This window comes from Coregonus lavaretus (assembly GCF_964263955.1).
Source record: "Coregonus lavaretus genome assembly, chromosome: 13".
Taxonomy (NCBI): Eukaryota; Metazoa; Chordata; class Actinopteri; order Salmoniformes; family Salmonidae; genus Coregonus; species Coregonus lavaretus.
The window spans coordinates 22,320,581-22,344,719 of NC_140000.1; the positions used below are offsets into that span (position 1 = coordinate 22,320,581).

A 24,139-nucleotide genomic window follows, 5' to 3' on the forward strand; every position below is an offset into this window, starting at 1 on the left:
CCCTATTAATACTGGTGAATGCCTATTCCAGGACATACTCCATTGTCAGAGATGTGATATTGCTAAACACGATAGAGACAATGTATTTTTGCCAACTCACTGTCAGCTCATTTTCTACCCACCATTTCCTGCTTTTTGCCCCCATCGGAAACTTGACTTGACATGGTGATGGATCACTAATGATTAATAACAAGATCTTACAAGATAGCTTGCATTTGTTATTGGTTGTCATTCACTTTATGTGAACACCCACCAACAAACTGAGGCAAACATAATGAAGAACATAATTATTTCTCCCAAAATACAACCAATAACAAAACCCATCCCCCTCTCTCTTTTCTATTAAGAGAGTTTCTATCAATTTCTCATTAAGCTAGTTTCCTATTTGGAATGAAGAGAAACAACTAATCTTATTCAATAACTGACAGGCTTACTTATTGACTACCAGAGATAGCTACACAAAGCAAAATCAAAACACCTGCTACATACAAACAGTATATTAATCATCCATTTTATTAGGCTCTCGCTTTCTTCTCTGTGCAAAGACAACCACAATACGAGTATATCTAATGACACGACTCACTAAATCAATTTGATTGTCAGAGAGGTTTTAACTATGAATGTTGAAGGTTCTGACCTAGCATTTTCTTTTTATGTGTTAGAATACCCAGGGTGGAATAATAACAGAGAAAGCTATTTCAATGTACTATTGCACAAGATGGCCCCATATCTTATTTTCCCCACAGTCCCCTCAAAATACATTGTGTGACATTAAAGGTTGCAAACCCCTGCAGCAGTGCTTGACTTGGACTGAAATAGGTGCCGCTACTCATTTTGGGTGCCAGTACTGTTTATATTTAGGTGCAGGAGCTCTACAATACTTTTTAGCTAATATTCTATAAGAGGTGCAGGAGCTCAAGCAGTAGAACATTTGAGGTGCCGGTACTCCGCTCCGGTGAGCTCCTGCCCAAATCAAGCACAGCCCTGCAGGAAAGGGAAAGGCTTCATCCCCCACATTCCACATTCCTGAGCACCAACAGAGCAATGGGGAAAATAAGACATAAAAGGGCTGGCCTTCATTTCTCAGAAGCGTGATAAGTCACTGACAACACATGCTAGTGTGTTGTTGAAAACTGGTAACTGAACGGCTGAATTGGTTCAATAATCTTTCATCTTCAGGTGAGTTCTGAGAGTTTGTCTGACTACTTTATCTAAAATGTTGATCATTTTAACAGTATGAAGATATTCACAGTAGGTAGATGTGATAACACCAGCCATTTTCACTAATTTAGATATTAGTCAAATTACCTCAAATATGTTAGCAGTAACTATTATTAGGCTACTGGATGAGTTCACATATACCAAACAGTTGGGCATCAAGGGAAAACTATTTTAAAAAATCTAGATATGCAAACGTGAACTGTTTAAGTGACTGAGAAATCAACGAGTTAAAGTAAGCAGTCCTAGACAGGCTGTATCAGACAATTATAGAACCACACACTGATTATAGAATGAGTCACCATCATGAGCTTTGCTCTGTCAAATGTTTCCCTCAAGTCCAGGAACACAGTGATCTGCCAGGTGGATGAGGGTGCGTTTGACTCCATTAATGTTGTGCTAACTAACTGACGGACTCATGTGCGAGCCATGGTTTTGTGCAGTCCGTGCAATTGAGACATTATATCACATATGGCTTTAATGTTAATGTTAATGTGACAAGGTCTCTTGAAAAACAGATTCTGTCAATGAGACTAACCTGTATAAATAAAAATATTTTTAAATACTATAGCTCAAGTCAAACTCATACCTTTACAGTATGCGTGTCAGGCAAACACACTATGTCCATTACCATGACAGACTAGTTTGGGGCAAGTCATTACCTTGGAGCAGTTTTAAAGCTAATTTCCTGCAATTCTACACGTTTTAGCTCATCATGCCATTTGTCACATTTTGCCATGAGCTTAAGAGAAAATGTTTTGCATTTTTAAACTGTTCAGTGAAAATCACTTTTAACAATATGAACTTTTAACTCATACCCAAATGTTGTTGACTCATCCTATCCTAGTATTTGTGGACGAAGTATAAATAAAATTAATAACCCACCTCAAAAGAAATGCTTGCTATGATATCACCCTCTTGAGGAGGATGAGCTAGCCAATCAGCGGTCTCCTCGCATTAATATTTGTAATGACCGGCATATGACACCATTCCAACACAGAAAATATGTTTTAACATACTTAATTACCTTTCTTATTTTTTTCTTATTTTTTTAAGGAAAACGATTTCACTCATTGTAATTAATTAGCTATAGGTCATATTTCATAGAATTCTGGAAACACCGGACAGTTACTTTAAAAGGTCACCTTTGGGCAAAAACAGCAGCTTTAAACTGTATAACTGATCAATGCACCATCATACCCAGTCATTTAATGCTTAACAACCCCCTCAAAAAAATTAATTCGATAATTAGCTACAGAAGTGCCATTTCTTACCAATGTACTAAAAGCTGATCAGAGTTGTGGTTGTAAAATAATTGCTTCTTGTCCCAGCTCCATAGGCAAAATTGTCATGGGGGATGGGGGGACATGGAGCAGGGACACAACATATTGTCTACATTACACATATAGCATGAAATTCAGGCTAAGGGCAACATCATATGAGAAAGGAAATATGTAAGCAGAAGTGAAAACGTTCAACTATTTTTCACATGCAGTCTTTTGAACAATAAGGCTAATTGTGCCCTTGCAGTGAAAGTTTTACGGGAAATGCCTTACATTGTGATTCTGTGCCAAGGCATGGCCACTCCTGAAGATTGTTGCTCACTGAAAAGTGGAATAGCATTTGCTACAGAGATGGACTGATGCTTATCAGTGTAATTCCAATACAAAGACGTTTTGACGATAAGCGTGTTCTGTAGGCCTACATCACTAGGAAGCTGTCATTATGCAAAGACAGGAGGACAAACTTAAAGGAATCATTGACAAAATGGAACCAGTGAGACCTCTATTCACTGCATTGTCTCCACTGTCATTCTATTGACGTAGGTCCCACTGTCATTCATTCCATTTACTGTAGATCCCTGAGATGACATACAGTAGACATGATATAGAAAGCTATCTTTAGCAGATACCGTTAACAGATATTCTTTCTCTTCACGTGTTGAACTTGGGAGTTTCTTTGAAGACAATATAGCTAATTGGCAATAAAGCAAGTATGAGGAAATGTTTACTGGGAAAATGTTATCAGTGGAATATATGATGCTATATTTTCATCAGAAGTTGTTATGTCTCAGTTTTATTTGGATGTGTCTCGAAGCGGGTGAGTCCTAGGTTTATAATAGGTTTATATGTTTTATGGGTCAATATAAGTTCTTTGAACATGCTTTCTGGGCACTAAACTTAGCCTTACATTTCTCCTGGCTTGTCTAAATAAACTGCTTAGCTGGCTATGAAGAGGTTCATTTCCCTGAAGCTATATACAGTGGGGAGAACAAGTTTTTGATACACTGCCGATTTTGCAGGTTTTCCTACTTACAAAGCATGTAGAGGTCTGTAATTTTTATCATAGGTACACTTCAACTGTGAGAGACGGAATCTACAACAAAAATCCAGAAAATCACATTGTATGATTTTTAAGTAATTAATTTGCATTTTATTGCATGATATAAGTATTTGATCACCTACCAACCAGTAAGAATTCCGGCTCTCACAGACCTGTTAGTTTTTCTTTAAGAAGCCCTCCTGTTCTCCACTCATTACCTGTATTAACTGCACCTGTTTGAACTTGTTACCTGTATAAAAGACACCTGTCCACACACTCAATCAAACAGACTCCAACCTCTCCAGAATGGACAAGACCAGAGAGCTGTGTAAGGACATCAGGGATAAAATTGTAGACCTGCACAAGGCTGGGATGGGCTACAGGACAATAGGCAAGCAGCTTGGTGAGAAGGCAACAACTGTTGGCGCAATTATTAGAAAATGGAGGAAGTTCAAGATGACGGTCAATCACCCTCGGTCTGGGGCTCCATGCAAGATCTCACCTCGTGGGGAATCAGTGATCATGAGGAATGTGAGGGATCAGCCCAGAACTACACGGCAGGACCTGGTCAATGACCTGAAGAGAGCTGGGACCACAGTCTCAAAGAAAACCATTAGTAACACACTACGCCGTCATGGATTAAAATCCTGCAGCGCACGCAAGGTCCCCCTGCTCAAGCCAGCGCATGTCCAGGCCCGTCTGAAGTTTGCCAATGACCATCTGGATGATCCAGAGGAGGAATGGGAGAAGGTCATGTGGTCTGATGAGACAAAAATAGAGCTTTTTGGTCTAAACTCCACTCGCCGTGTTTGGAGGAAGAAGAAGGATGAGTACAACCCCAAGAACACCATCCCAACCGTGAAGCATGGAGGTGGAAACATCATTCTTTGGGGATGCTTTTCTGCAAATGGGACAGGACGACTGCACCGTATTGAGGGGAGGATGGATGGGGCCATGTATCGCGAGATCTTGGCCAACAACAGTAAGAGCATTGAAGATGGGTCATGGCTGGGTCTTTCAGCATGACAATGACCCGAAACACCCAGCCAGGGCAACTAAGGAGTGGCTCCGTAAGAAGCATCTCAAGGTCCTGGAGTGGCCTAGCCAGTCTCCAGACCTGAACCCAATAGAAAATCTTTGGAGGGAGCTGAAAGTCCGTATTGCCCAGCGACAGCCCCGAAACCTGAAGGATCTGGAGAAGGTCTGTATGGAGGAGTGGGCCAAAATCCCTGCTGCAGTGTATGCAAACCTGGTCAAGACCTACAGGAAACGTATGATCTCTGTATTTGCAAACAAAGGTTTCTGTACCAAATATTAAGTTCTGCTTTTCTGATACTTATGTCATGCAATAAAATGCAAATTAATTACTTAAAAATCATACAATGTGAATTTCTGGATTTTTGTTTTAGTTTCCGTCTCTCACAGTTGAAGTGTACCTATGATAAAAATTACAGACCTTTACATGCTTTGTAAGTAGGAAAACCTGCAAAATCGGCAGTGTATCAAATACTTGTTCTCCCCACTGTACTTCTGCTTTGATCCTGGTGGGTCCCATCGTTTTCAAACATAAATGTATAGCTGTAACAGGTATTGAGTTTCAGCGCCTAAATCTATGAGCCAATAGTCAATAGTACTTCAGCTTTACAATGTTGTTGACACTGTACATGTACTATGTGCCACAATTTAATTAAGTTATTCTTGTCATCGGTGGTGATATGGATATTTACAAATAATGAACTAGATCCTGCTACTTAAATGCAGTCTTAACACATCTACAGAAATTCAAGTAAATGTCCATCCTCAGGTCACAGCATAGAACACAAGATTCCATGCATGTACAGTGAGGGAAAAAAGTATTTGATCCCCTGCTGATTTTTTTACGTTTGCCCACTGACAAAGAAATGATCAGTCTATAATTTTATAATTTTAATGGTAGGTTTATTTTAACAGTGAGAGAAAGAATAACAACAAAAAATCCAGAAAAACGCATGTCAAAAATGTTATAAATTGATTTGCATTTTAATGAGGGAAATAAGTATTTGACCCCCTCTCAATCAGAAAGATTTCTGGCTCCCAGGTGTCTTTTATACGATCTGAGATTAGGAGCACACTCTTAAAGGGAGTGCTCCTAATCTCAGCTTGTTACCTGTATAAAAGACACCTGTCCACAGAAGCAATCAATCAATCAGATTCCAAACTCTCCACCATGGCCAAGACCAAAGAGCTCTCCAAGGATGTCAGGGACAAGATTGTAGACCTACACAAGGCTGGAATGGGCTACAAGACCATCGCCAAGCAGCTTGGTGAGAAGGTGACAACAGTTGGTGCGATTATTCGCAAATGGAAGAAACACAAAATAACTGTCAATCTCCCTCGGCCTGGGGCGCCATGCAAGAATCTGCCCAGAACTACACGGGAGGATCTTGTCAATGATCTCAAGGCAGCTGGGACCATAGTCACCAAGAAAACAATTGGTAACACACTACGCCGTGAAGGACTGAAATCCTGCAGCGCCCGCAAGGTCCCCCTGCTCAAGAAAGCACATATACAGGCCCGTCTGAAGTTTGCCAATTAACATCTGAATGATTCAGAGGAGAACTGGGTGAAAGTGTTGTGGTCAGATGAGACCAAAATGGAGCTCTTTGGCATCAACTGAACTCGCCGTGTTTGGAGGAGGAGCAATGCTGCCTATGACCCCAAGAACACCATCCCCACCATCAAACATGGAGGTGGAAACATTATGCTTTGGGGGTGTTTTTCTGCTAAGGGGACAGGACAACACCGCATCAAAGGGACAATGGATGGGGCCATGTACCGTCAAATCTTGGGTGAGAACCTCCTTCCCTCAGCCAGGGCATTGAAAATGGGTCGTGGATGGGTATACCAGCATGACAATGACCCAAAACACACGGCCAAGGCAACAAAGGAGTGGCTCAAGAAGAAGCACATTAAGGTCCTGGAGTGGCCTAGCCAATCTCCAGACCTTAATCCCATAGAAAATCTGTGGAGGGAGCTGAAGGTTCGAGTTGCCAAACGTCAGCCTCGAAACCTTAATGACTTGGAGAAGATCTGCAAAGAGGAGTGGGACAAAATCCCTCCTGAGATGTGTGCAAACCTGGTGGCCAACTACAAGAAACGTCTGACCTCTGTGATTGCCAACAAGGGTTTTGCCACCAAGTACGAAGTCATGTTTTGCAGAGGGGTCAAATACTTATTTCCCTCATTAAAATTCAAATCAATTTATAACATTTTTGACATGCGTTTTTCTGGATCTTTTTGTTATGTTTTGTCAGTGGGCAAACGTACAAAATCAGCAGGGGATCAAATACTTTTTTCCCTCACTGTATGTCACTAATTTTTAGATAATAATTAGCCTATCAAAAGTGAAGTCTTGTATTTGTAGTGTAAATCACACTTATTTGGGTGACCAATTTTGATAGGCAAGTCGTCTGATCCCAATATTAGACATTCAGAAGCACACAACCAGTGAGTTAATGGCTAACCAGGCTAACTAACAGAGTTAATGTAGCCTATCTATACTCTAAACATGTAGGTTAGAGGCACATAGCTCAGGGTTGACTGCTCTGACCTGGTGGTAAGTAGTAACATTAAGTAAATAGAGACCGGCTTTAGAAGGAAGCTCCTCCTACTTTCCTGTAAAAAATGATCTCCTTCACATCAGCCACTTATTGTGTCATACTTATCAGTTACCAGGTGGTGTGATATTGGTCCGTGGGACATTAATCAATCACCCAGTTATAATGGGCTGATTGATTTAATCATTTTGCAAGGTCTAGTGTTAATCTAAGCAGTTTTTAAAGGAGGAAGACCATATTGTCCTAGGTTCCTGGTACGAGTCAAGGAACCCTGCCAGATATGAATGTCAGTGGTGGGGATGCACGTCAGAAAAAGAGATCAAGATAAAGACAGCAGTGTAACACACTGCCCAATGAATTATAAACATCATAAATGGACCCTTCCAGTAGAAAGAAGGCATTCATTATCTAAATATTTACCTCTATATCAAGAGCAGAACTCCAATCTGAAGTTTAAAAGGGTCAGTCTTAATTGCTGGTCTCCAGGAAGTATTCCGTAGCCTAAGTATACAGTGCATTCGGAAAGTATTCAGACCCCTTGACTTTTTCCACATTTTGTTACGTTACAGCCTTATTCTAAAATGGATTTAATATTTGTTTAAATTAATCAATCTACAAGCAATACCCTATAATGACAAAGCGAAAACAGTTGTAAAATTTTTTTTGCAAATGTATAAAAATCAAAAACAGAAATACCTTGTTTACATAAGTATTCAGCCCCTTTGCTATGAGACTCGAAATTGAGCTCAGGTGCATCCTGTTTCCATTGATCATCCTTGAGATGTTTCTACAACTTGATTGGAGTCCATCAGTGCTAAATTCAATTGATTGGACATGATTTGGAAAGGCACACACCTGTCTATATAAGGTCCCACAGTTGACAGTGCATGTCAGAGCAAAAACCAAGCCATGAGGTCGAAGGAATTGTCCGTAGCGCTCCAAGACATGATTGTGTCAAGGCACAGATCTGGAGAAGAGTACCAAAACATTTCTGCAGCATTGAAGGTCCTCAAGAACACTGTGGCCTCCATCATTCTTAAATGGAAGAAGTTTGGAACCACCAAGACTCTTCCTAGAGCTGGCCTTGGTCAGTCACTCTGACAGAGCTCCAGAGTTCCTCTGAGGAGATGGGAGAACCTTCCAGAAGAACAACCATCTCTGCAGCACTCTGCCAATCAGGCCTTTATGGTAGAGTGGCCAGACGGAATCCACTCCTCAGTAAAAGGCACATGACAGCCCGCTTGGAGTTTGCCAAAAGGCACCTAAAGGAAAGACCATGAGAAACAAGATTCTATGGTCTGATGAAACCAAGATTGAACTCTTTGGCCTGAATGCCAAGCGTCACATCTGGAGGAAACCTGGCACCATCCCTATGGTGAAGCATGTAGGTGGCAGCATCATGCTGTGGGGATGTTTTTCACTGGCAGGGACTGGGAGACTAGTCAGGATCGAGGGAATGATGAATGTAGCAAAGTACAGTGAGATCCTTGATGAAAACCTGCTCCAAAGACTGGGGGCGAAGGTTCACCTTCCAACAGGACAACGACATTAAGCACACAGCCAAGAAAATGCAGGAGTGGCTTCAGGACAAGTCTCTGAATGTCCTTGAGTGGCCCAGCTAGAGCCCGGACTTGAACCCAATCGAACATCTTTGGAGAGACCTGAAAATAGCTGTCTATCGACGCTGCCCATCCAACCTGACAGAGAATGAGAGGATCTGCAGAGAATAATGGGAGAAACTCCACAAATACAGGTGTGCCAAGCTTGTAGCATCATACCCAAGAAGACTCAATGCTTTAATCTCTGCCAAAGGTGCTTCAACAAAGTACTGAGTAAAGGGTCTGAATACTTATGTAAATGTAAAATTCAATTTTCTTATTTGTAAAAAATTACCAACATTTTCTAAAAACCTGTCTTTCCTTTGTCAATATGGGGTATTGTGTGTAGATTGATGAGGGGGAAAAACAATTAAGTCAATTTTAGAATAAGGCTGTAACGTAACAAAATGTGGAAAAAGTAAAGGGGTCTGAATACTTTCCGAATGCACTGTATGCACTGTAGCCCCGTGTAGCTAAGTTGGTAGAGCATGGCGCTTACAACGCCAGGGTTGTGGGTTCGATTCCCACGGGGGGCCAGTATGAAAATGTATGCACTCACTAACTGTAAATGCTACCCAATTGTATACAGTAAACAAAGTGGAGGCTCATTGAATACAGTGGGGAAAAAAAGTATTTAGTCAGCCACCAATTGTGCAAGTTCTCCCACTTAAAAAGATGAGAGAGGCCTGTAATTTTCATCATAGGTACCCGTCAACTATGACAGACAAGTTGAGAAAAAAAACAACAGAAAATCACATTGTAGGATTTTTTATGAATTTATTTGCAAATTATGGTGGAAAATAAGTATTTGGTCACCTACAAACAAGCAAGATTTCTGGCTCTCACAGACCTGTAACTTCTTCTTTAAGAGGCTCATCTGTCCTCCACTCGTTACCTGTATTAATGGCACCTGTTTGAACTTGTTATCAGTATAAAAGACACCTGTCCACAACCTCAAACAGTCACACTCCAAACTCCACTATGGCCAAGACCAAAGAGCTGTCAAAGGACACCAGAAACAAAATTGTAGACCTGCACCAGGCTGGGAAGACTGAATCTGCAATAGGTAAGCAGCTTGGTTTGAAGAAATCAACTGTGGGAGCAATTATTAGGAAATGGAAGACATACAAGACCACTGATAATCTCCCTCGATCTGGGGCTCCACGCAAGATCTCACCCCGTGGGGTCAAAATGATCACAAGAACGGTGAGCAAAAATCCCAGAACCACACAGGGGGACCTAGTGAATGACCTGCAGTGAGCTGGGACCAAAGTAACAAAGCCTACCATCAGTAACACACTACGCCGCCAGGGACCCAAATCCTGCAGTGCCAGACGTGTCCCCCTGCTTAAGCCAGTACACGTCCAGGCCCGTCTGAAGTTTGCTAGAGTGCATTTGGATGATCCAGAAGAGGATTGGGAGAATGTCATATGGTCAGATGAAACCAAAATAGAACTTTTTGGTAAAAACTCAACTCGTCGTGTTTAGAGGACAAAGAATGCTGAGTTGCATCCAAAGAACACCATACCTACTGTGAAGCATGGGGGTGGAAACATCATGCTTTGGGGCTGTTTTTCTGCAAAGGGACCAGGACGACTGATCCGTGTAAAGGAAAGAATGAATGGGGCCATGTATCGTGAGATTTTGAGTGAAAACCTCCTTCCATCAGCAAGGGCATTGAAGATGAAATGTGGCTGGGTCTTTCAGCATGACAATGATCCCACACACACCGCCCGGGCAACGAAGGAGTGCCTTCGTAAGAAGCATTTCAAGGTCCTGGAGTGGCCTAGCCAGTCTCCAGATCTCAACCCCATAGAAAATCTTTGGAGGGAGTTGAAAGTCCGTGTTGCCCAGCGACAGCTCCAAAACATCACTGCTCTAGAGGAGATCTGCATGGAGGAATGGGCCAAAAAACCAGCAACAGTGTGTGAAAACCTTGTGAAGACTTACAGAAAACGTTTGACCTGTGTCATTGCAAACAAAGGGTATATAACAAAGTATTGAGAAACTTTTGTTATTGACCAAATACTTATTTTCCACCATCATTTGCAAATAAATTCATTAAAAATCCTACAATGTGATTTTCTGGATTTTTTTTTCTAATTTTGTCTGTCATAGTTGACGTGTACCTATGATGAAAATTACAGGCCTCTCTTATCTTTTTAAGTGGGAGAACTTGCACAATTGGTGGCTGACTAAATACTTTTTTCCCTCACTGTACCTTAGACATTTTGGTATCAGAAAATACAAAATTCCTCAGATTTGAAAAAATTATTGAAAAAGCAACGGCTTCGGAAAATAAAATGTTTCCGTTAAATGTTTCATCCCTTGGTTATATTCAAAATATCATAAAACATTGCTAGAATACCAAACTTACTGTAGGCTATTGGTTCCCAAACTTTTCATCTGGGGCCCCCCTTCCACCATTGGGGAACATCCCGCACCCCACCTGCACACGCGTGCAGGCACCACGTCTATTTCTATGGGCACAAGCACTGTTCATGACACAAACTGTTCACACCCCTCTTGTTGGTGGAGAACATTTTGTAGTTTTAAAGCAAATGTTCTTGCAATTCTATATATTTTGCCATGTCTAATGTCTATTCAAGTGTTATTTGAGTGACAAAAAAATTACAACAATATCTATGGGCTAAAAAAACTAAATAAAAAAAACTTTAGCTGACATGGGCTAGTTGATCTGGACATTTCTGACAAGTTATAAATAGCTCTCTAAGGTATGCAATGACTGACATGACAAGAGGAAAACTGATGATGCACCACCCAATTTCGAAACGTTACCTTGTGCATTCTACTATTACAACTTTCAAGAGTAAGTTTAAAGCTGGACTGAGTTCCTATAAAAAAATATATATAATTATAATATATATATATATATACAGTGGGGGAAAAATGTATTTAGTCAGCCACCAATTGTGCAAGTTCTCCCACGTAAAAAGATGAGAGAGGCCTGTAATTTTCATCATAGGTACACGTCAACTATGACAGACAAATTGAGAGAAAAAAATCCAGAAAATCACATTGTAGAATTTTTTATGAATTTATTTGCAAATGATGGTGGAAAATAAGTATTTGGTCACCTACAAACAAGCAAGATTTCTGGCTCTCACAGACCTGTAACTTCTTCTTTAAGAGGCTCCTCTGTCCTCCACTCGTTACCTGTATTAATGGCACCTGTTTGAACTTGTTATCAGTATAAAAGACACCTGTCCACAACCTCAAAAAGTCACACTCCAAACTCCACTTTGGCCAAGACCAAAGAGCTGTTAAAGGACACCTGAAACAAAATTGTAGACCTGCACCAGGCTGGGAAGACTGAATCTGCAATAGGTAAGCAGCTTGGTTTGAAGAAATCAACTGTGGGAGCAATTATTAGGAAATGGAAGACATACAAGACCACTGATAATCTCCCTCGATCTGGGGCTCCACGCAAGATCTCACCCCGTGGGGTCAAAATGATCACAAGAACGGTGAGCAAAAATCCCAGAACCACACGGGGGGACCTAGTGAATGACCTGCAGAGAGCTGGGACCAAAGTAACAAAGCCTACCATCAGTAACACACTTCGCCGCCAGGGACTCAAATCCTGCAGTGCCAGACGTGTCCCCCTGCTTAAGCCAGTACATGTCCAGGCCCGTCTGAAGTTTGCTAGAGTGCATTTGGATGATCCAGAAGAGGATTGTGAGAATGTCATATGGTCAGATGAAACCAAAATAGAACTTTTTGGTAAAAACTCAACTCGTCGTGTTTGGAGGACAAAGAATGCTGAGTTGCATCCAAAGAACCCCATATCTACTGTGAAGCATGGGGGTGGAAACATCATGCTTTGGGGCTGTTTTTCTGCAAAGGGACCAGGACGACTGATCCGTGTAAAGGAAAGAATGAATGGGGCCATGTATCGTGAGATTTTGAGTGAAAACCTCCTTCCATCAGCAAGGGCATTGAAGATGAAACGTGGCTGGGTCTTTCAGCATGACATTGATCCCAAACACACCGCCCGGGCAACGAAGGAGTGGCTTCGTAAGAAGCATTTCAAGGTCCTGGAGTGGCCTAGCCAGTCTCCAGATCTCAACCCCATAGAAAATCTTTGGAGGGAGTTGAAAGTCTGTGTTGCCCAGCGACAGCCCCAAAACATAACTGCTCTAGAGGAGATCTGCATGGAGGAATGGGCCAAAATACCAGCAACAGTGTGTGAAAACCTTGTGAAGACTTACAGAAAACGTTTGACCTGTGTCATTGCCAACAAAGGGTATAGTAAAGTATTGAGAAACTGTTGTTATTGACCAAATACTTATTTTCCACCATCATTTGCAAATAAATTCATTAAAAATCCTACAATGTGATTTTCTGGATTTTTTAAAATCTAATTTTGTCTGTCATAGTTGACGTGTACCTATGATGAAAATTACAGGCCTCTCTCATCTTTTTAAGTGGGAGAACTTGCACAATTGGTGGCTGACTAAATACTTTTTTCCCCCACTGTATATATACAGTACCAGGGTTTTTCTTTATTTTTACTATTCTATACATTGTAGAATAATAGTGAAGACATCAAAACTATGAAATAACACATGTGGAATCATGTAGTAACCAAAAAAGTGTTAAACAAATCAAAAATATATTTTATATATTTGAGATTCTTCAAAGTAGCCACCCTTTGCCTTGATGACAGCTTTGCACACTCTTGACATTCTATCAACCAGCTTCATGAGGTAGTCACCTGGAATACATTTCAATTAACAGGTGTGCCTTCTTAAAAGTTAATTTGTGGAATTTATTTCCTTCTTAATGCGTTTGAGCCAATCAGTTGTGTTGTTACAAGGTAGGGGTGGTATACAGAAGATAGCCCTATTTGGTAAAATACCAGAAAAAGGTAAGTCAATACGGAACATTTCAAGAAAGTGCAGTCGCAAAATCCATCAAGTGCTATGATGAAACTGGCTCTCATGAGGACCTCCACAGGAATGGAAGACCCAGAGTTACCTCTGCTGCAGAAACGCAGAGTAGGTGAACGGATTATCTCTGCATGTGTGGTTCCCACCGTGAAGCATGGAGGAGGAGGTGTGATGATGTGGGGGTGCTGTGTTGGTGACACTGTCAGTGATTTATTTAGAATTCAAGGCACACTTAACCAGCATGGCTACCACAGCATTCTGCAGCAATACGCCATCCCATCTGGTTTGCGCTTAGTGGGACTATCATTTGTTTTTCAACAGGACAATGACCCAACACACCTCCAGGCTGTGTAAGAGCTATTTTACCAAGAAGGAGAGTGATGGAGTGCTGCATCAAATGACCTGACCTCCACAATCAACCGACCTCAACCAAATTTAGATGGTTTGGGATGAGTTGGACCGCAGAGTGAAGGAAAAGCAGCCAATAAGTGCTCAGCATATGTGGGAACTCCTTCAAGACTGTTGGAAAAGCTTTCCAGGTAAAGCTTGTTGAGAGAATGCCAAGAGTGTGCAAAGCTGTCATCAAGACAAAGGGTGGCTACTTTGAAGAATCTAAAATATAAAATATATTTTGATTTGTTTAACACTTTTTTGGTTACTTCTTGATTCCATATGTGTTATGTCATAGTTTTGAAGTCTTCACTATTATTCTACAATGTAGGAAATAGTAAAAATAAAGAAAAACCCTTGAATTAGTAGGTGTGCCAAACTTTTGACTGGTACTGTATATATAGATGGAATTATCATTATTTAAAAATATATATTATTATGTCTGCAGCCAGTCCCTTCCTGTCACTCACTGGATACAATTTTGCTAAAACTGTTTGTTCTACATGGTAATAAGATTTGACATATTGCCCAAGTGAAGATCATGCCAAAACAGTGAATTACCCTTGGTTTGTACAATACATAAAGGAAAGGTTTATGAGGACTTGGGGGATTGTACCTAAGAGCCGTGAGCAGAGTACTTTGTCTTATGAGGGTTAGTAGAAACATTTAGCTATGAGAATTAGTCTATAGAAGGGATTTTTATTTTAGTCAAGGAGGATGAAGCAGTTCACTCCCTTGTGTATGGTATATCAACACATCAGCTGGTCTTGAACAGATAACAGCATCACCTCCACTAACAAGCACATTTAGACATTTCTAAAATATGTATTTTTATATGTACTAGTCACAGGAATACTTTAAAGGTTCTCCATTGAGCAATCATTTTAGGCAAGAAATAGGTTTAATCTGGGTCCTGGAAACAGCCCACTTAGAATTGGATATATCCTTTTTTTGTTTCGCTATGGAAATTTGAGCATTTCACTTCCCAACACCACAACAGTAGTCTGAACCAAGTCAATAGATCAGGTGGTGTGCATGCCAGAACTCTCACGTTCAGTTGGCATTTCCTCATTTTATTGCCAACAAAGCGAGAACATTCAGAAGCACACAACCAGTGAGTTAATGGCTAACCAGGCTAACTAACAGAGTTAATGTAGCTTATTTATACTCTAAACATGTAGGTTAGAGGCATACAGCTCAGGGTTGACTGCTCTGACCTGGTGGTAAGTAGTAACATTAAGTAAATAGAGACCGGCTTTAGAAGGAAGCTCCTCCTACTTTCCTGTAAAAAATTATCCCCTTCACATCAGCCACTTATTGTGTCATATTTACGAGTTACCATGTGGTCTGACATTGGTCCGTGGGGCATTAATCCATCACCCAGTTATAGTTGTCTGATATTGATTTAATCACTTTGCAAGGTCTAGTGTTAATCTAAGCAGTTTTTAAAGGAGGAAGACCATATTGTCCTAGGTTCCTGGTACAATAATAATAAGATTGATAAATACTTATATTGAACCATTTCATGATTGGCCTATGCTTTATGGTGGTCATTATTCTGGGTTATTCTTTTATGATGCGTTTATATTCATGTGAGGCATTTTACTGAATCAATATTATTGAAACGTTGTTATATTTTCTTAATTTTTTAGGAATAGCTATCAGTGCTGGCTAGAGAACTGATAAGCTTCTCTAAACTACCAGTGCAGTAGGTATCATTGTGCAATAAAGCTAAGAGATTTTTTTTTTACATGCAGATGCTACGTAGCATAGAAACAAGGAATGGCATATTTCCTCTATGTTAAATTACGAAACAACCCCACATAGTAAGGACCTGTAGATATGAATGTCAGTGGTGGGGATGCACGTCAGAAAAAGAGATCAAGATAAAGACAGCAGTCTAACACACTGCCCAATGAATTATAAACATCACAAATGGACCCTTCCAGCAGAAAGAAGGCATTCATTATCTAAATATTTACTTCTATATCAAGAGCAGAACTCCAATCTGAAGTTTGAAAGGGTCAGTCTTAATTGTCTCCAGGAAGTATTCCATAGCCTAAGTATTTGATACCCAATGTATACAGTAAACAAAGTCGAGGCTCATTGAATACCTTAGACATTTTGGTATCAGAAAATACAATATGCCACAGATGAAAAAAAAAAATCCTGAATCTTTATTGAGAAAAGCAACGGCTTCTGAAAATAAAATGTTTTCGTTAAACGTTTAATCAGTTGGTATTATTCAAAATATCATAAAACATTGCTAGAATACCAAACATACTGTAGGCTATAGCAGGGGTTCCCAAACTTGTTTATTCTGGGCCCCCCGTCCAGCATTGGGGAACATCCCACGTCACGTCTATTTCTATGGGCACAAGCACTGTTCATGACACAAACTGTTCACAGCCGTCTTGTTGGGAGAGAGAATTTTGCAGGTATAAAGCTTATTTCCTGCAATTCTACACATTTTGTCATGGGGTGCAAAGAACATTTTGCAGTTTTAAAGCTAATTGTCTTGCAATTCTATATATTTTGCCATGTCTACTGTGTATTCATCTGATATTTGAGTGACAAAAAAATTACAACAATATCTATGGGCTAAAAAACCTAAATAAATAAAAACGTTAGCTGACATGGACTAGTTGATCTGGACCTTCCTGTTATAAATAGCTCTCTAAGGTATGCAATGACTAACATTAAAAGAGGAACTGATGATGCACTACTCAATTTTGAAAATGCACCTTGTGCATTCTATTATTATAACTTTCAAGAGTACGTTTAAAGCCGGACTGAGTTCTCCCTAGGGGGCGCGCCCCACAGTTTGGGAACCACTGGGCTATAGGACAGCAATCAAAGGGTTCACTGACATATTTGATGAGATGTTAGAATATGTCATCCATGAAAATCAGTTATTTTCTTAAATATTGGTGAAGAAAGTGTTGGCCAATAAGTCAGGTGTAAATATAATAAAGCAATAATTCTGCAGCCAGCATATTTGTTCATGACATAAATGTTTACTCCCTTCTTGTCACTCACTGGATACAATTTTACTAAAACTGCTTATTCTACATGGTAATAAAACTTGACATATTGCTGACGTGAAGGTAATGCCAAAACAGTGAGTTACCCTTGGTTTGTAGTATAGATAAAGGAAAGGATTATGAGGATTTGGGGGATTGTAACTAACAGCCGTGAGCAGAGTACTGTGTCTTATGAGGGTTAGTAGAAACATTCAGCCATGAGAATTAGTCTGCAAGAGGAATTTTAATTTCCGTCAAGGATGATGAAGCAGTTCACTCCCTTTTGTAAGGCATATCAACACATCAGCTGGTCTTGAACAGATAACAGCATCACCTCCACTAACAGGTACAGTTACATGTTTTTAAAAGATGCATCTTTAAATTTATTAATCACAGGAATACTTTAAAGGTTCTCCATTGATCATGCATTTTAGCGTAGAAATAGGTTTAATCTGGGTCCTGGAAACAGTCCCCTTAGAATTGCATATATCCTGTTTTGCTATGGAAATTTGAGCATTTCGCTTCCCAACACGACAACAGTAGTCTGAACCAAGTCAATAGATCAGGTGGTGTGCATGCCAGAACTGAACATACGGTCCGTGTTGAGAAATCTCACGTTCAGTTGCCATTTCCTCATTTTATTGCCCACAAAGCGAGAACTATGCATAATGGGCAGGAAATTATTGGTTGTTGGTAATCTTGATCTGGTTGCTTTTTGCCTACAGTGGGGAAAAAAAGTATTTAGTCAGCCACCAATTGTGCAAGTTCTCCCACTTAAAAAGATGAGAGAGGCCTGTAATTTTCATCATAGGTACACGTCAACTATGACAGACAAATTGAGGAAATAATATCCATAAAATCACATTGTAGGATTTTTAATGAATTTATTTGCAAATTACGGTGGAAAATAAGTATTTGGTCACCTACAAACAAGCAAGATTTCTGGCTCTCACAGACCTGTAACTTCTTCTTTAAGAGTCTCCTCTGTCCTCCACTCGCTACCTGTATTAATGGCACCTGTTTGAACTTGTTATCAGTATAAAAGACACCTGTCCACAACCTCATAAAGTCACACTCCAAACTCCACTATGGCCAAGACCAAAGAGTTGTCAAAGGACACCAGAAACAACATTGTAGACCTGCACCAGGCTGGGAAGACTGAATCTGCAATAGGTAAGCAGCTTGGTTTGAAGAAATCAACTGTGGGAGCAATTATTAGGAAATGGAAGACATACAAGACCACTGATAATCTCCCTCGATCTGGGGCTCCACGCAAGATCTCACCCCGTGGGGTCAAAATGATCACAAGAACGGTGAGCAAAAATCCCAGAACCACACGGGGGGACCTAGTGAATGACCTGCAGAGAGCTGGGACCAAAGTAACAAAGCCTACCATCAGTAACACACTACGCCGCCAGGGACTCAAATCCTGCAGTGCCAGACGTGTCCCCCTGCTTAAGCCAGTGCATGTCCAGGCCCGTCTGAAGTTTGCTAGAGTGCATTTGGATGATCCAGAAGAGGATTGGGAGAATGTCAAATGGTCAGATGAAACCAAAATAGAACTTTTTGGTAAAAAAACTCAACTCGTCGTGTTTGGAGGACAAAGAATGCTGAGTTGCATCCAAAGAACACCATACCTACTGTGAAGCATGGGGGTGGAAACATCATGCTTTGGAGCTGTTTTTCTGCAAAGGGACCAGGACGACTGATCCGTGTAAAGGAAAGAATGAATGGGGCCATGTATCGTGAGATTTTGAGTGAAAACCTCCTTCCATCAGCAAGGGCATTGAAGATGAAACGTGGCTGGGTCTTTCAGCATGACAATGATCCCAAACACACCGCCCGGGCAACGAAGGAGTGGCTTCATAAGAAGCATTTCAAGGTCCTGGAGTGGCCTAGCCAGTCTCCAGATCTCAACCCCATAGAAAATCTTTGGAGGGAGTTGAAAGTCCGTGTTGCCCAGCGACAGCCCCAAAACATCACTGCTCTAGAGGAGATCTGCATGGAGGAATGGGCCAAAATACCAGCAACAGTGTGTGAAAACCTTGTGAAGACTTACAGAAAACGTTTGACCTGTGTCATTGCCAACAAAGGGTATATAACAAAGTATTGAGAAACTTTTGTTATTGACCAAATACTTATTTTCCACCATCATTTGCAAATAAATTCATTAAAAATCCTACAATGTGATTTTCTGGATTTTTTTTAATCTCATTTTGTCTGTCATAGTTGACGTGTACCTATGATGAAAATTACAGGCCTCTCTCATCTTTTTAAGTGGGAGAACTTGTACAATTGGTGGCTGACTAAAAACTTTTTTTTCCCCACATTATCAATACTTTTCTGACTTCTACACTAAAGCCTAACTTGAAAGATGCACACTGTTGGACCATTCTTCACTGCAAGCATGTTACTATTCAACCTGTAAAAATCAAGACAGTGATGGTAAACATGGATGTAAACGTGTAACCACAGATAAGAGTGTCATGGCGACATTTCACAAATCACTTCTTTTGGCTTTGAAACAGAAATGTGTGGGTAATGTTGGGCACAGACACATAAATACTGGGTAACATCAGACTGAAATCCATTTCCTCCCTCCCTATTTCCTCTAGTTGCAATTGATGATTAAAGGATGTATAAAGGAGACTGAAATGACAAAGACCTAGAGAATGCAATAGATGTTTGTTAACAATCTTGTCAATCTTGTAATTTGTTAGACTTGACAGATTTTTTACATTCCTTTACAGATCCAAAATGTACATGCACACAATGATTCTACTTGATATTGTGTGGTTTAGTCTGCCACTTCTTGTGGTCCTTGCCTCACCAACCCCTGCTTCGAATGATGAGAGAGGCCCCTGTCAAATCTACAACTCTGGTCGCTCCGCAAACTGCCTTGGTCAGCGACTGGATCATGTTCCATGGAAGCACCTCCCTTCCACGCTTGAAAGTATAGATCTCTCCTACAATGAACTTAATGCCATTCGTGTTAATTACTTTTCTCGCCTACCTCATCTTCGTGTCCTTGAGCTGCAGTTCAACAACATCTCTGTGATTGAGGACCGTGCCTTCCACAACAACCCCCTCCTGGAGCATCTTAACATCTTTAACAACTCCCTAGAGGAAATCCCTGCCAACGCCTTGCAGGACCTCTTTAATCTAAGGGAACTCCTTATGTCGAATAACCTTTACACCCAGGCCACATTGGCAGCTGACGTTTTCTCCAGATTGACCCACCTCAAGGCCCTGTCCATGGGCGGCCCCTTGGTCAAGGGTCTAAGGAAAGGGGACTTCCAGGCATTGAGGAACATTCAGTTACAGGAGTTTGCCATTAAAACTTCATCCAATATCAGTTACTATGAACCGGGTAGTCTGAAGGTAATCCAGACATGGAGAATGGGTTTTGACATGGCCATAGATCAGAAGCCAAATTTCCTACCTTTGATTCTTCGAGACTTGGCCAACAAGACTTTCAGTCTCATCCAATTCAGGAACCTCTTTGAGTTCATGTATTACATGGGAGATGAGGATATTTTCAGAGGCTTGCAAGACATCAAAGTAGATTCGCTCATCTTTCACCGTGGAAAATTCAATGAGAACCTTATGAGGATGGCTCTGTTTAATCTACAGGTCACCCCCCTTAAACATCTGACACTTCAATACATTGACTTTGCTCGCTCGCCCAACTTTGTGGATAATGGCTTGGGCTCCAGTATCAAAAACCTTGCACTGAGTAGACTCCATCTGTGGTAAGCATATCTTCTACTCTGTTAAATTACAAAAGCACTTTGCAGACATTTCTACCCAGAAGATGCAAAAGCAAATACAGGTTCCTAGTCACAAGTGTATTTTTTCATCAATTTAAATCTGTTTCCATATCTATGTAGTGTGAAAGTACCAATTATGTTATCATCTTGACCACACATGTTTTTTTCATGCTTACATTTTTTGTCTCCATTACTCCTCAGGCATATCAGTAATCCAGACATTTTGCGTTTCGACTGGCGCTTCACATGGTTCAACAAAGTCCAACTGCTGTCCATTCAGAATGTGAACTTCAACTCTGTGCCTTGCGACGCCTGGCTTAATATGGAAGGCATGGAGGTTTTGGACATCTCAAACAACCGCCTGCAGGACAACATCCTCTTCAACCAGAGATGCAACTACAGGGGCACCATGCCGGCTCTTCGATCCTTCAATGTCAGCACCAACCAACTGACCAGCCTTCAGGACTTAGCCTCCCTGACCAAGGAGTTCAAACAGTTGAAGGTCATGGATGTTAGCCACAACATGCTGGGCTCTGCTGAGAAGAGTCACAACTGTAACTGGATGCAGAACATCACCCAGGTGATCGCTCACCACAACCGATTTGAAAGTGGTGCCCTCCAGTGTCTGCCCACCACAGTACAATTCCTGGACCTCTCGTACTGTGACCTGGACCAGCTGGACATGGTATACTTCCAACAAACCACCAGCCTCAAGGAGCTCCTGCTCAATGGGAACAAGATCAAGTTCATCCCTTCTGGTTGGAGAAGTCACTCCTTGCAGTCACTGGCTCTGGATGGGAACTCCTTTGGGCTCATCAGCATGGGCTCCTTCCAGGACATGCCCCAGCTGTCTCGACTGACGGCAGGGAACAACCCATACCACTGCACCTGCGACCTCCACGCCTTCATCCAGGACACAATTTCAAAGGGGAAGGTCAACATCACTGACTGGCCAGAGAACTACAAGTGTTACCATCCAGAGGCTTTGCTCAATACCGCTGTGGCAGTTTTCTTCCCGGGTCACGTTGCCTGCGATGTCAGACTGGTCATCATCATCTCTGTGGCTACTACTGCAGCTGTGGTTTTAGTGTTGATGCTTATATGCTACATATTCAATGTTCCCTGGTACACCAAAGCCACATATCAGATCCTCAGAGCCAAATACAGGGCTCATCAGGAAGGAGCCTCTGGAAAATCACAGATCTATGCTTACCACGCCTTCATCTCCTACAGCCACCCAGATGCAGACTGGGTCAGGGACCAGTTGTTGCCCTGCTTGGAGAACAGCAAGCCCCCCTACCGACTCTGTATCCATGAGAGAGACTTCATGCCAGGAAAGTGGATCATTGACAACATCATTGAAAATATTGAGAGCAGCGAAAAGGTAAGGGTGAGGACCACCCAAGACAAGTTAGAGGTGTTTTAACAAGTAAATAGTAATATACTTTTGAATATAAAAGGTCAATTGAAAAACCCAAAATGTAAAATGTATGTTTTGTTTAGGTTTGTATCCTGATTCCCGCACTGTGCATTTGCCTAAATTAATACACCCTATCCTCTGATTTTTTTGTTTACAAATCCAGATCATATTTGTGTTGTCACGCCACTTTGTGAACAGCGATTGGTGCAACTACGAGCTCTACTTTGCCCAGCAACGAGCCATCGGCAAGACCTTCAGCGATGTTATTCTGGTGGTTAAAGAGCCCATCGACCCTGAATCTCTGCCCAGCAAGTATTGTAAGCTCAAGAAGATGCTGAACACCAAAACGTACCTAGAGTGGCCCCAGCAAGCCAAGCAACAGACCTTCTTCTGGGCTCAACTTAAGAGTGTCCTGGGCAAGCCCACACTGACTAGAGAGCAGGCTCTTAGTGGTAGGAGCAGCAGTGTATCCTCAGTGGGCGCTGTGCCTATGATAGAGCTCCCTCTAGAGGATGGGAAGCTGGCGATATCTATGCCAAAGTTAGACAGAAAAGCAGAGCTCCACCAAGTAGTTGGGCAAAGACCAATCCCTGTAGCTGTGGCATGAGCCAAAATAAACCAAGCATGTAACTTGTAATGTGTATAGTGTCCCAAGACCAATCTCTCTCTGAAGTGCTGAGCTTGAGTGACTTCTTGGCCATGCTGTGGCAGATAATGTGTTTGCCAAGCTGCTGGTATCATTAGCAAATGTTTCATAATGATGACAGTGGCTAAAATGATCTGTCTGCCACCCACCCTTCTGACATGTACAGTGCCTACTCCCCCTTGAACGCTTCACATTTTGTTGTGTTACAAAGTGGGATTGAAATAGATGTACTTGTTTGTTTTTTTGTAATTGATCTACACAAAATACTCCAAAATGTCAAAGTGAAAAAAAGTTCTATAAATGTTTTCAAATGAATACAAATTAAATAACTAAAATATAGTAGTTGCATAAGTATTCATCCCCTTTAGTTCAGAAGTAAAAATCGTCTTAACAAATCACATAATAAGTGATATGGACTCACTCTGTGTGAAATAATAGGGGTTGATATGATTTTTGAATGACTACCCCTTCCTCTGTCCCCCATACATATACAATATCTGTAAGCTCCCTCAGTCAAGATTAAACTATAAAGACCAAGGAGATTTTCGAAAGAAGGGCAGTGATTAGTAGATGGGTAACAAAAACAAATCAGACATTGATTATATCTTTAAGCATGGTCAAGTTAATAAGTATGCTGTTGATAATTTATCAAACAACCCAGACACATCAAAGATGCAGTCGTCCTTCTGAACTGAGCTGCAGGATAGGAAGGAAACTGCTTAGGGATTTCACCATGCGGCCATTGCTGATTTAAAAACCGCTACAGAGTTCAATGGCTGTGATGGGAGAAAACTGAGGATGGATCAACAACATTGTAGTGACTGCACAATTATGACCTAAATGACAGAGAAAAATAATAATACAAATATACAGAATAAAAAATATTTCAAAACATGCATATGTATGCAACAAGGCACTAAAGTAATACTGAAAAAAAATAACACGGCAAAGGAATACACTTTTTGGCCTAAATGCAAAGCCTTATGTTTGGGGCAAATCCAACACACCACATCACTGAGTAACTGCCTCCTTATATTCAAACATGGTGGTGGCTGCATCATGGTATGGGAATGCTTGACATCGGCAAAGACTGGTGAAATGTTCAGGATAAAAAGAAACGTCATGGAGCTAAGCACAGGCAAAATCCTAGAGGAAAACCTGCTTTAGTCTGCTTTACACCAGACACTGGGAGAGGAATTCACCTTTCAGCAGGACAATAACCTACAACACAAGGCCAAATCTA

At 41.1% G+C, this 24,139-nt stretch overlaps 1 protein-coding gene across 1 annotated transcript; it reads left to right on the plus strand.

Annotated features, from left to right (window-relative positions):
* Nucleotides 1–19,817: 19,817 nt before the first annotated feature.
* Nucleotides 19,818–23,741, plus strand: LOC311139150 (toll-like receptor 2 type-2; the record flags this gene model as incomplete). The annotated part of the gene is made up of 3 exons (XM_084174041.1): nucleotides 19,818–20,812; nucleotides 21,032–22,214; nucleotides 22,414–23,741. The coding sequence occupies 3 exons, from the start codon at nucleotides 19,818–19,820 to the stop codon at nucleotides 22,855–22,857; spliced, it is 2,622 nt and encodes an 873-aa protein (XP_084030167.1). The 3' UTR covers nucleotides 22,858–23,741.
* Between the last annotated feature and the right edge of the window lie 398 nt (nucleotides 23,742–24,139).